General features: G+C 53.6%; 1 protein-coding gene across 3 annotated transcripts; it reads right to left on the bottom strand.

The window, feature by feature from the left end:
• Positions 1 to 637: 637 nt before the first annotated feature.
• On the bottom strand, positions 638 to 4,616 carry LOC102147893 (alpha-1,3-mannosyl-glycoprotein 4-beta-N-acetylglucosaminyltransferase-like protein MGAT4E). 3 transcript variants are annotated; one of them, XM_023632612.2, is made up of 4 exons: positions 4,249 to 4,616; positions 3,173 to 3,322; positions 2,685 to 2,811; positions 638 to 1,825 (listed from the first exon to the last, which is right to left on the bottom strand). In XM_023632612.2, the coding sequence occupies exons 2-4, from the start codon at positions 3,296 to 3,298 to the stop codon at positions 675 to 677; spliced, it is 1,404 nt and encodes a 467-aa protein (XP_023488380.1). In that variant the 5' UTR covers positions 3,299 to 3,322; positions 4,249 to 4,616; the 3' UTR covers positions 638 to 674. The 3 variants fall into 3 exon arrangements, with proteins under 3 accessions (XP_023488380.1, XP_070112033.1, XP_014593617.1); XM_070255932.1 differs by having other exon boundaries at positions 3,173 to 3,281; positions 4,249 to 4,579; XM_014738131.3 differs by lacking the exon at positions 4,249 to 4,616 and having other exon boundaries at positions 3,173 to 3,421.
• Between the last annotated feature and the right edge of the window lie 6,990 nt (positions 4,617 to 11,606).

The raw sequence follows: 11,606 nt of genomic DNA, 5'->3' as shown, positions 1-11,606 counted from the left end.
CTGGGTTTTGACTGTTTTTGTCATTACCAGTAGGGAGGAGTTTCAGTAGCATTGTAGATGCAGAAGCCAGGGAGGGAGTTAAGGAGTGAATTGCTGACGAGAAAATGAAGCTTTAGTTTCCAACTGTTTGTGCCCAAGCCTGTCTGTGAGGTGGAGGGAACTGGACTGGCACCACGAGACAGCTTGAAAGGGTGGAGTGATGGGGTTAATTTTAGGGCTATCAGTCCCTCTGCTACCTTCCTGAACTTCAGAGTTCAACTTCTAATGAGAGTCCCTTTCTTGGATTCTTATGATGTCAATTCTAGGGACTCCCCATGATTTCCCCATTCACCCTCCCGTTACGACATTATACCTCTGACTATGTGTGAACATGTAAGTGTACGTATGCACACACACACCCTATATTTGTGCTGATCTCGGTGCCCCAGGAACTTAAAGATTCTGAGACTGAACAAGGCCTTTCCCCAAATTGGCTAAGCAATATCTGCCCCAGAAAAGGATATAAGAGTCACTCGTTTGGCTAGAAAAAGGAAGGAATAGGTCTGCTAACATCAGGTGGCACCAAAAGAACCATAGTCTTCTCTCTCTCCCCCTTGTTTCCTTGTGTCTCCACCATGTCACATGGGATAGAATGAAATGGCTTCAAGATTTTAATTTTTCAGACCCTTACTGATTTACCTCCAACTTTCAGTTGCTTCTGCCTCTTTGGCATTTTCCTCCCAGAGGTGAATGTGCCTGATAATGAGACCACCAAGCTGATTAGCTTTCACCACCACCCTTACACAGCTCACGTTGTACCTCAGACTTCTCAGAAATACCTCCTGATCCATCTGCCCTTCCAAGAGATGGCCCAGCACAGCAAAGCTGGTACAGTACTGAGGCATCCCCTCGGGGTCGTAGCCCAGTTCCACTTGCCCCTTCTCCAGGGCATACTTTCCATCCACAATGGTCCCTGTCAGGACTTGCACTCTGTTCAGGTTCACTGGATGGTTCAAAATGACGGTGAGGTGGTTCCCTGCACTGACATTGTGGGTCCAGAAGAAGGACTCGTCCAGAGTGTAGGCCTCCCAGGGGAAATGAACATCAAACACCTTCATGTCAGTGAAAATGGCTCCAGGTGGGTTGTCAGGACCATACGGGTTCTTCTTCCGAACTGGGGTGGCTTTCTGGCTGTCATTATAGGTGAAGTAGGAGATCCTGTGGTAGAAGAGGAAAGGTCTGCAGAGGATGGGGTTCTTCTGGGCCAGGAGGGTACGAAAATGAGGGATAAGCCTGTTGAGGGGCTTTTCCTTGTAGAAGAGGAGAAGGAAATGGGACAGGACAGGGAGGTCCCTGCTGTGGAAGAGTTTGCCAAGGAAGCCCATATTGGAGAACTCCAGCATCACCCACGGGTCAGACCTCATGGCGTTCACCTTCCAATGAATGTGGGTGACAAAGTTGGGGGCACAAAAGGCATTGTCCTCCAGTAACAGGAAGTAATCAGAGAGCTTTGTGGCAAAGCTCATGAGGAAGGCGTGATCTATATTCTGCTTGGAGTAGAATTCCGCTTGAGTGGCCTTGTCCCTGACATCATCCACAGTGGGGTAGATGTCAGATGGAGCGTGGATCAGCAACAACTGTCCTGCCAAGATCTGTGGGCTGAAGAGGCTTGAAATATGGACAGTGGTTTCTCTGAGCCAGGTGAGGTCAGAATCTGCCAGGTGGACCAGCACTGTGAGACGCTTCTGCTCAATCTTAGAGGTAGCACGGAACAGGGAGAGCAGTGTGTACGAGAGGCTGTTTTGGTCCGGTCGTGGCACTGAGGAGATGCCCACCATCAGCCATGCTGAGGAGAGGGAAGAGAGGGACACTGGTCAGCGTGCGCCGGTGGTGAGGGCCATCACAGGGTTAGGGGTTGGGATGCTCTTTGGGACGTTCTCTCTTCCTGTTTCCCGTCTGTCCCCTCTTTCGGCAGAGGGGATGCTTAGATCCTTGCTACTCAAAGTAAGGTCCTTGGTCCAGCAACATCAGCTTCATATTAGAAACGCAGAATCTGGGCCCCTACCTCAAATGTAGTTAAAGAGAATCTGCATTTTAACAACATCACCAGGTGCCTTGAGTGCACATTAAAGTTTGAGAAGTACTAAGCTAGGTGATGCTGAGTCCCTTGGGTCCCTCTGAGTCTTCAAGCCAGAATTTTGTGGCACGTGGTTTAAGTGCTCAGTAAGTGCTAGCTATTATTATAGTTATTATAATTCTTCTTGTTTTTATGCAGTTCCTCTTCTCAAAGCTCTCCTTTGAAGAAGATATATTAGCAAAAGCACTTCTCTTAGAAGTCAGGAGCCCAAGGTTCTTGTCCCAGTTCTGACACTGACTGTGTGACCTTGAGCAAGTCCCTTTACCCCTGCGCTTAGTTCCTGATCCATAAAACCGAGGAATTTGGACCACACGACTCTAAGTCTCCTTCTAATCCAAATGCTCTCTAATCCCATGATTCCACTCTCCTACAACAGCTCACTCTATCTTTTCCTCCTCTTCGTCATTCCTGATATATAGACGTCTTGGAGGGGAAAGAATTGTCTGCCGGATTCCAGTTCTCTGGGCAGGGTCCTGCCTCTCCTCCCCGTCTTCTTCCCTTCCTAGCTACACTTCTCTTGATGGCCCTGCTTCCCCTGGGGTGCCCCATTCCCCTCACTGGAACTCACTCTTTCGTCTCTGCTGGATTTTTTTCATGTATTTGGAGGTGAGATTCTGCCACTCTTCTAGTGGTCTCAGGTCCTCCCTTCTGCTATAACTGTCCTCCTGGGACACTGACAAAGGCACATCATATACCTGCTTTCACAAAAAGAACAGAGTTTAGCCCCTAGTGGCATCCCATAAGCTTTTCCAGGAAAAGAGGTGGAGTGGATCATTCTCCCTAGAGGAAGCCTGGCATGTCCTCAGGATGTCTGACCACTGGCCAGAGTACCCAGAGCTCAAGCAGTATTCGCTCTCTTCCTTACCTTAACAAACATGGTGGCGGGGGGTGGGAGAATGCTGCTTCTCTATGGACCAGTGGGTCCAGGTCCATACCACAACTCCCTTTGGAGCTTCGTGCTTTCATGTGAAAAGGTACAGGCCCTTTTGAGAATCTGCCTGTCCACCCATCCCTACCCTGCATCCTCAGTCCCAGGCCGAGAACAAAGGTGGCTACCTGGCCTTGGATTGTCATCACATTTTGGTCATCTTCAATTTCCGTGGGGACTTTCAAAGTGATGAAGAGCCACAGGAATCCGATGCCCACTGAGGTCAGGAAGCAGCGCCTGATGGAACACCGCATGCTGTCTGCGACGGGGTAGGGTTCCTACAGCAACAGGTCCACAGGTGCGGCTGGGGACTCTCCAGCTCGTCCATGCCTGGAACTTCCCCTTTGTCCCTGGAAGTCTTCCCCTCACAACCCCCATATTCTGTCCTTGCTCATCATCACTAACTTATTTCCCAAGGCTGCCTTTTTATCTGGGCTGGGAACCTGGCGGAATATAGCCTCACCCGTGCTGAGGAAGGCAGGTCACCTGGCCTGTGACCTTTGCTGCCTTCCCTTTATCGCTTTGTCTGGAGATTCAACTTTCCCCAAGTTTTCCCTTCTCAAAATGACAAGGGTCAGCTGAGGCTCCCATGACACGGCCCGTTTATCTCAGAAAACACATGGTCCCCATTCACCCCTGCTTTTTAAACAAAAGCCAAACTATTAAAATAGTTGAAGTGTGGCTAAGTGCTAAGCAATTTGGTGCCTTTCTTACTTTTTTATAAAGGATATCCTTCATTTATTCCAATCTTTAATCTTATTCACAGACCCTGACTAGAACATCGTTCTGTTAACTTAGTGCAAAAAACATCCTTTCGTGAGTACTGGGCTATTGGAATTCCGGCTGGCTCAGCCTCAAACGCCCTCGTGTGCCGCTTTCTTCCTGTGTCTTTTCTCCAGTGAGGGTGTGTTTCTCTGATTGTTTCTAAATGATCAGAGGAAAGGCATCAATATGTCTGGTCACCCACTCCTGCTTCTCTCCCTGCGTGTTCAGTACACAAAGGAAAGTGTCGTCAGTCATTTCTGTGCTCCTGAGACTACGGTACTCTCTAATCTCCCCATTTTCATGGGTCCCTGTCGGTTTAGTATTTTGGCGGAGGTCAACATGCTTCTCTCCCTTCACCATTTAGCATTTTGATGGGAGTTATAAAAATAATGCTTGTATACGGTAGTAAAGCTTCACAGATGGATGGAACTTTCCTTACCTGGTTTCCTTAAGCCAGGACTCTTAGTCAGATAGGTGATCCAGTTACAAACCACTTTATATAAAAGAAATAGGCTTCTTTTCTTTAGAACAGAAACACATGGATACACATACTGAATAAAAAGTCTTTACGATTACTCCACAGGCACAGCTCTGTCCCCTCTGCACCTCCAGTGGGTGTCATCTACCAGTCACGTTGGGAGCACTTCCCTCGTTCAGCCCTCTGAGATCCACAGGCTTCCGGAAGAGGCAGAAGAGAGAGAAGGAATGAGAGGAGCTGGGGTGCCAGGGACCAGTGGCTCCAGGCACCATGAACAGAGAGAGTGAGGCCCAGCAGAGCAGTTCTCCTCCCTTGAGCTAAGCTCCCTCTGTGATGTTACTCTTGTGTCCTCCCACCTCCTCCGCATCATCAGAGGTACGCGTGGACAGGACTCACAGGTGGGCGATGCATGCTTAGTAATTGGTAGCCATTAATTATTATGCATCCTGAAGACCAGCATTGGTATCTTTAACAGAGAAAAGAGAACATCCCCTCCTCCACTTCTTTGCATCTCACCACCATCCTCCTGCCCCCGGGGGGGGGGGGTGGTGTGTGGGGTGTGGGGGAGGATTGTGCACTGGCTCCCACTCCCCCTCATCCTCTTCCTCCCTGCAATTGCCCTCTCTCCTCTGCACCATCCGCTTCTCCCCCTTTACTGGACCCTTCCTGGCACTATGAGAAGGAGCTCTGCTATCTTCCCGTGATGGGTAGAAGCGAAATCTTTCCCAGAATTCATGTTCTCTCCAAATTTTTCCCATTCCTCTGCAGCCCTACACAGAAAAACTCCTTGAAAGAGTTGTCTTTATGAATTAGCGCCAACTCATTTCTCATTACTCTAGCGTGTATTGTATTTTCTTCAGCATTTATTTCTACCGGAAACCATCTTACTTGTCTGTGTTTCTCATCTCTGTCCACTAGACTAGAATATAAGTCCCTGAAGGACAGGGACTTTGTTTTACTCAAGGCTATACCTACAGCACTTTGTGTCGTACCTGCCCAGAGAACGTGCCCAACAAGTTTTTATTAACTTACTAATGATCAGGGATTATGTGACATTGGCGAATGGTCTATTTCTTCAACAAACACTCTGCTAGGTGCAGGGGCCACTGCAGAGCCAGGTGGACTGGGCAGTCACCAGACAAGGCAATATGTGAGTGACGGTGAAGAGCTCAGATTCTGGACTCAGACAGCCTGGGCTGGAGTCTGGTTCTGTTAAACTTATTGGCCATGTGACCTTGGCCAAATGACTCAGCCTCTCTGAACCCCAGTTCCTTATCTAGAAAATGAAGATAATCATGGCTACTCTCAAGAGCTCTTATGAGGATTAAAGGAGATCATCCACACAAAAATGCCCAGCATATCACGAGCACTCAATAAACTTTAGCCCTTTTATTATAAGGAACCACCACTGTTTTCAACCATGGAGACCAGCCCTGCCTTCTTTGCCTGCATACTTGAGAGGCCCATCTTCCTTTATTCCTAAACCCCCACCCAAATTTTCACTTGTAGATTCTTGCTCATGCACTTTGAGAAGCTGATTCCCACTGCTCTGAGGGCTTTAGAGGAGGCAAAAAATTGAGGGAGAGGGAAAATAAATATATTAAAAAGCCCTGCCACTCCCGCCCACCCCCCCCCCCCCCCCCCCCCCGGCCCCAGGTTCCTCATCAACATTGCAGTTAGGGGTGGCCTGTCTAATGACTCTGTGCCTGTTGCCACCATGTGTCTTCTGCTGGAAGTCAGAGTTCTCCTTTAAGCCTAGGAGCATGAGCAGGGTGGGGTGCCATCCCAGCATTTATCTCTGGGGGCCTCAGCTAGTGCTCCCTTGGTAACCATTGTCCTTCTGAAGGTCGGCAGCTCCGTCATCCCACCAGCCTTTCCAGGGAGGTGGAGCCACACAGAACACAGTCTGGAACAAGTACGTTTGGTTGACCCACACACTTTTCAAAAAATTCGATTGAAGATTGAACATTTAAAAATTAGGAGAGCTTCTATAAAAACCTTGACTTCTGGCTTCCCTTGAAAAATTACATCTTGCTGCCAACCAGGTCTGACTAGTGGTGGCCCTGGTGGCTGGCATACATTCTCACTGTTTCAGACTCCATTTGGCTGAGGTCACTCATTTACTTCTGTCCCCTGTAGGCATTTGAGTTTTTGACCCTGCTCTAGGTCAGGCCTTGGGAGACATGAAGAATATGCTAGAAGATCCTGGTCTTATACTGGGCACCTGTACCAGAGAATGTTCTAAAAGATGGGACACAAAGTGGTCCCTGGGTTGAAGGGCTGCAGGCAGAGGGAGGAGGAAAACAAACAGGAGATTATCTCTTATCAGGATAAGGGATCCTGGTTGGTTTTGTATATGATGTAGACAGTGTTCGGGAGGACTTATAGGAGATATGGGGGAAAGGGGCCAGTGGCCAGAATTCAAGATTAGATGGGTGTGAGTAGAGAAAACTGACCTCTCATCTATATCCTTTTGAAAGCTGCTGACCAGCAGGACAAACTAACCTCAGAGTAGCATCTTTCCAATTGAGGGTCACAACCCATTAATGGGTTATAAAACCAACTTCATGGGTCTCAACCAGCATAAGTGCATCACTGCAGAAGGGCAAGTCTTGTTCTGTGAAACTTTTATTGTTCTGTAAGTGAAAGTACTGGAGATCAGAGTCAACAAAGCATGAGGCCACTGTGGCTTAGAGGGGAGAGGATGGATTCATGTTGGCAGGTTGAGGGGCACCTGGTGGTGAGATTTGGGATGGGGTTTCTAGGTCCCCCTTCTTCAGCTTTAGAGAAGTCAGCTTGGTGTTTGGGGAAGATTGAAGGCTCTAGGCTCACCATTCCAGTCCTGGCTAATTAACCTTTCTGAGTCTCAGTTCTCCATCTAAAAAATGGTAACAATAACACCCACCTACTTCACAGGATGGATAAGTCCAATAGACTGTGAATTACTGCCAGGCACTGGCCCTGTCTTATTTCTGTTAGTACAGTATTTCTAGCTGCTCACATATCACCCCTTCCTGCCAGGGGAAAGAAGAAAGGGAATTAGCAGTTAGCATTTCGTGAGTCAGATCCTGTGCTTGACACTCAGCATAATTTGGTTGAACACTGTGAATTTCAAATGAGCGTGGTAGATTGGTAGTGCTCTGTGGAGTTCTGATATAAGGAGTGTGGAAGCCGTTTTCTTCCTGTTGGAAGACTTTCATCCCGGATACAGAGAATTCCAAACATTCCAGCTATCCAAGGCCAGAGAGCATGCGGAGAGGGGCCCCTCAGCCCAGAGACCTTAGTTAGGGGTGGTGGCAGCAGCTCTAGCATGAACAGAGAACATGATTTTCCCCCTCTGCCTCTCAGCAGCACTAGGTTGCTCCTTGGAAGTTCAGGGCCTCTGAAGCGGCCCAACAGGAATGGGAGGAAACATACCCTGAAGCCCTAGTGTGGGTAACCCTGCCTCTCCCCAACCCTATGGGCAGGGCTGGCTGCACAGTGGGAACCTCCCACTTGCCGGGGTCTGTTGGGGGCTCTCCGGGAAGGGGGCCCAGACAAGGGTCTAGTCCGTTGGGCCCCACACCCAAGGTAAACCAAAGCCCAGAACCCTGGATCCCCTTGGGCTGAGTCAGCAGAGAAGGTATCCCAGGACTGGAGAGGAAGAGGAAATGGGGAGGAGGAGGAGGTGGTTACCAGGTGTCTCCCCATGACCCAGCTTCCAGGGACAGAAGCCCAGAGATGAGCCCCTTGTCATGGTGTGAGCTGATCCCCAAGGGCAGCCCCCATAGCTGGGGGGTAGCACAGAACAGGAAGCACAGAACTCCCACACAAGAGACCGGTCCAGCAAAGGAGGATGGGTTGCCGGTTCCAGGGCAATGAGCGGGGGTGGGGAATGGGGGAGGACAGGGGTTCATCCCACTACGGGTTCCCTCGACACTCCACACACTGATTTGTTGTGAGATCTCCTCCTGCCTCACCTGGGCAACAGTCCAAAGCTCCATCCTCAGCCAGTCGGAGCCACAGACACTCACGGCCATTTCCCCTCCCCTTCGACAAATATTTGTGGGGCTTCTACCACGTGCCTGTGCCGGGGCTGGAGACCATTACTCCTTCCCTCCAGCGGCTTACAGTCTGGTGGAGAGGCATGTGCAGGGGAAGAGGGCAGGGACGGCAGTGGAAAAAGACAAAGATCGAGTTTAAGTGCAGTAATAAGAGGGCAGTAACGAGACGTTGTGAGAGTACAAGAAGTAAATAAAACAGGGCGGCCAAAAAGGCGGCAGGTCATCTTGAGATCTCAGGGTTTCTGGGTTTCCGCAGGGGACATGTGACACAAGCACTCGGGGAACCAGAAGTGGTGGGAGAGAGGATGGCATTGAATTGGAGCGAGGAGGAGCTTAGAGAGAGAAGGCCTGTGCTTTGGGGAAACTAGGGCGAAGGAGAAAGAGAGAGGGGATCAACAGGGCTGGGAAGGGTGGTGTTCGCAGAGACGCAATACGAGGGCGTAGAGCCCCGAGGTCAGGGCGGAAGGGAGGCTGAGAGGCCCGCAGCGGGAGCTTCGGGCAGGCTTGGGGGGCGGCAGCGCCCGAGGGGGCGGGAGGGGAAGGGGTGGCGCGGCGGTGGGGTGGGGGTGGAGAGATGGCGTGGGGGAGGGGCGAGGCAGAGGGGGGCGGGCGCGGCTCGACACGTGCGCTACGTGCTGCGGCCCGCCGCCCCCCGAGCCCGGGAGCTGGGGATCGGGTCCAGGGCGGTGCGCGGGGGGCCTGCGAGGGTGGCTCCCCAGGTTGGAGCCCAGGGGCGTGGCCTTCCCATCGCCGCGACCACTGGGACGCGGGGAGCGCGTCGTTCCCCGGCGTCGCATCTGGGGCGCAGGCCGGGGGCCGAGCGGGCCGCGCGAGGATGGAGAGCCCCGGGAAGGTGCCCGAGGAGCTGGGCTGCACAAAGCGGGTGGTGTGGGGCCGGGCCGGCGGGGCGGAGAGTTGTCCGAGGTAAGGAGGGCTTCCTGGAGACGTGGCACTCGAGCGGGGCTCGGTTCCGCCCCGGCCGCCGGGGCCCAGCCCGTCCCCCCCCCGCTCGCCCGCTCGCCCGCGCCCGCCCGCCCCGGCCGTCGGGGAGCCCGGCCCCGGGGCCCGGCCCGGCCCGGCTCGGGCGGCGCTGCCAGGTGCGGCCCCGGCGCCCCGCGGCCCCGCCGAGACAATGCGGCGCGGCCCCGCCCCCGGCGGCGCGGCCAATCAGCGCGGGCGGCCGGGCTCTTTAAAGAAAGAAGGGCCGGCGAGTGCGGCTGTCAGCTGGAAGGGATCCCTCCGCCCATGTAAACACTCGGCCGGGGGCGGGGCGCCGTGCGCGGGGCGGGGCGGGCGGTCCCCCCGGAGCCCCGCGGCCCCGGCAACCGCCGCCTCGGCCGCCCCGCGGGAGCGGCCCGGAGATGCGCGGCGGGCTCGCCCCTCCCGCGCGGCCCGGCTGCGCAGCGGCCACAGGTCACGCGCGCCCGGGGTCCTCCTGGGAGCCGCACCTGCCCGGCCTGGAGGACGCCCGCGCCCCGCGTGAAGCCCCGCGCGCTTCCCCGCGGGCGCAGGACGGGGAGTCAGCCCGGCAGGGCCCTCGACGGCAGACCGCCCGCGGCAAGGATGACTTGCTCCCCGTTTTGTGACGGGGAGTTTTCAGACGTTCCGCAGAGTTAAAGGAACTTTGCAGCAGGTTTCCCTGCAGCCACCACCTCGATGTTGCCGTTGACACCCTATGACAGCTTGCCGTGTCCCGTGCCTCTCTCACGCCGATGATTCCTTCTCTGATAGGGTGCCCTCTGCCCCTTCAGTCTCCACTGCAGGAAAAGGCTTGCCTGGGCCCCAGCGCCCCGGAGAGCTAAGAAAAGGACTGCCTTCTCCAGGGACTTCTCTGAACTCTTTTGGGGCCCAGTACCTGTGGGAAGACTTCAGTGAAGAGGAGGCTTTCCCCCTCCCTGCTCTAGTTGAAGGATCCTTAAGGATAAGTTTGTTCCTGTAGGGGAATCTGAAGGCAGGGCTGGCACACTGTTCACCTCGCCTAAGGAGGCCCTGGCAAACGTCCTTCCATGGGTGGGCTGCTTTCTGGATAAGAGGTCTTTTTAGTGTTGAAGTCCTACTTTTTGAGTTTCCTCACTCTTCTTTTCTGGGGCAGGACACTACGCACACCCTACCTCCAAAAATGTGTCAAAAATGTTCCTATCTCTTGCAGCTACTTAACCTCTCTTGACTCCATCGCCAGCTCTGCAAACGGGGAAAATAGCAGTACCTACCCCACAGGATAGTTGTGAAGATTCAATGAGCTAAAATACCAAAGCGTTTATAACAATACGTTACACACAGTCGGCGTCAGATAAATAATGGCTGTCACTCATATGCTAATAACTCCGATTTACATCTCCAGTTCTCACGTCTCCCCTTCAGACTGATACCCTTCAGCGTGTTGGATATCTTCAACTGCGCCAAAGACGCTTCAAACTCAGCTTGTCCACAAGTGAACACGTTATCTCCGACCCCAGACTGACTTCTTGTTTATATAATCATCTAGGTGAATGCCCAGCAATGCCAACCGGCCAGCATCCGCTCAGGCGTGCATCCTAGACTCCTGAATCATCCTGGATCCCTTACCGTCCCCAATTTATCCCTGCGTCCTGATTTTATCTCCTACATTTGCATCCCTCCTAATCAAGAGCACCACCGCCGTAATTTAGGCCCCCTCGTTTCTTAGTGGATAATTTCTAGTCTTTCACTCCTCACATCCAGCCTCGCGGTCAGACTGCTCGTGGACCACTCTCTCTCTGGGACACCCCCACCTTCCAATAGTCTCCGTCATCACTAGTGCATGAATGTGGGCAAATTGCTTAATCCCCCCGTGCCTCGCTGTCCTTACGTGTAAAGCGGAGCTAAGAGCACCTGCCTCGTGGGCTCGTCGCGTAAATGATTAATCATGCAAAGCGCTCGGAATGTGCGAGTGCTCAGAGTGTTGGCTTCTTGTCGTGCTGACTCGTTTCCTCGCGTCCGTCCACGCTGTCCGTCGCTGGAGCCGTCCCTTCTGCCCGGAAGACCCTTCTCCGCGCCCGGCGCGCGGCCCCGGGAGACTGCGTGCGCGCTGCGCCCGGGGCGCCGGCCGCGGAGTCTCGACAGGACCGAACCGGCCGCTCCGGCGGCGGACCCCCCCAGCAGGCCGGGAACTTGTTGAGCGAAGGGCCCCGAGCTCGGGCTGCGCGGCCGGGGAGCGCCGGCTCCATGGCCCTCGGGGGCGGGGGGCCGGCCCCGCCCGATCCGGGGCGGCGGGTGGGGGTGGGGCGGGACTCCTTTTCCTCGCCGTGGCGGCGGAGG

Source organism: Equus caballus, chromosome 30, assembly GCF_041296265.1.
Source record: "Equus caballus isolate H_3958 breed thoroughbred chromosome 30, TB-T2T, whole genome shotgun sequence".
In the NCBI taxonomy this organism is placed as follows: domain Eukaryota; kingdom Metazoa; phylum Chordata; class Mammalia; order Perissodactyla; family Equidae; genus Equus; species Equus caballus.
Note: the sequence above shows the minus strand (reverse complement) of the source record. Positions and strands in the feature narration are given on the sequence as shown.

What these genes read in the sequence shown, in the direction of transcription:
- LOC102147893 (XM_023632612.2), bottom strand. Translation starts at nt 3,298, where the DNA reads ATGCGGTGTTCCATCAGGCGCTGCTTCCTGACCTCAGTGGGCATCGGA. An exon ending in TGATGACAATCCAAGGCCAG is followed by an intron (nt 2,812 to 3,172) that starts GTAGCCACCTTT and finishes TTGTGAAAGCAG; the next exon opens with GTATATGATGTGCCTTTGTC. An exon ending in AATCCAGCAGAGACGAAAGA is followed by an intron (nt 1,826 to 2,684) that starts GTGAGTTCCAGT and finishes CCCTCTCCTCAG; the next exon opens with CATGGCTGATGGTGGGCATC.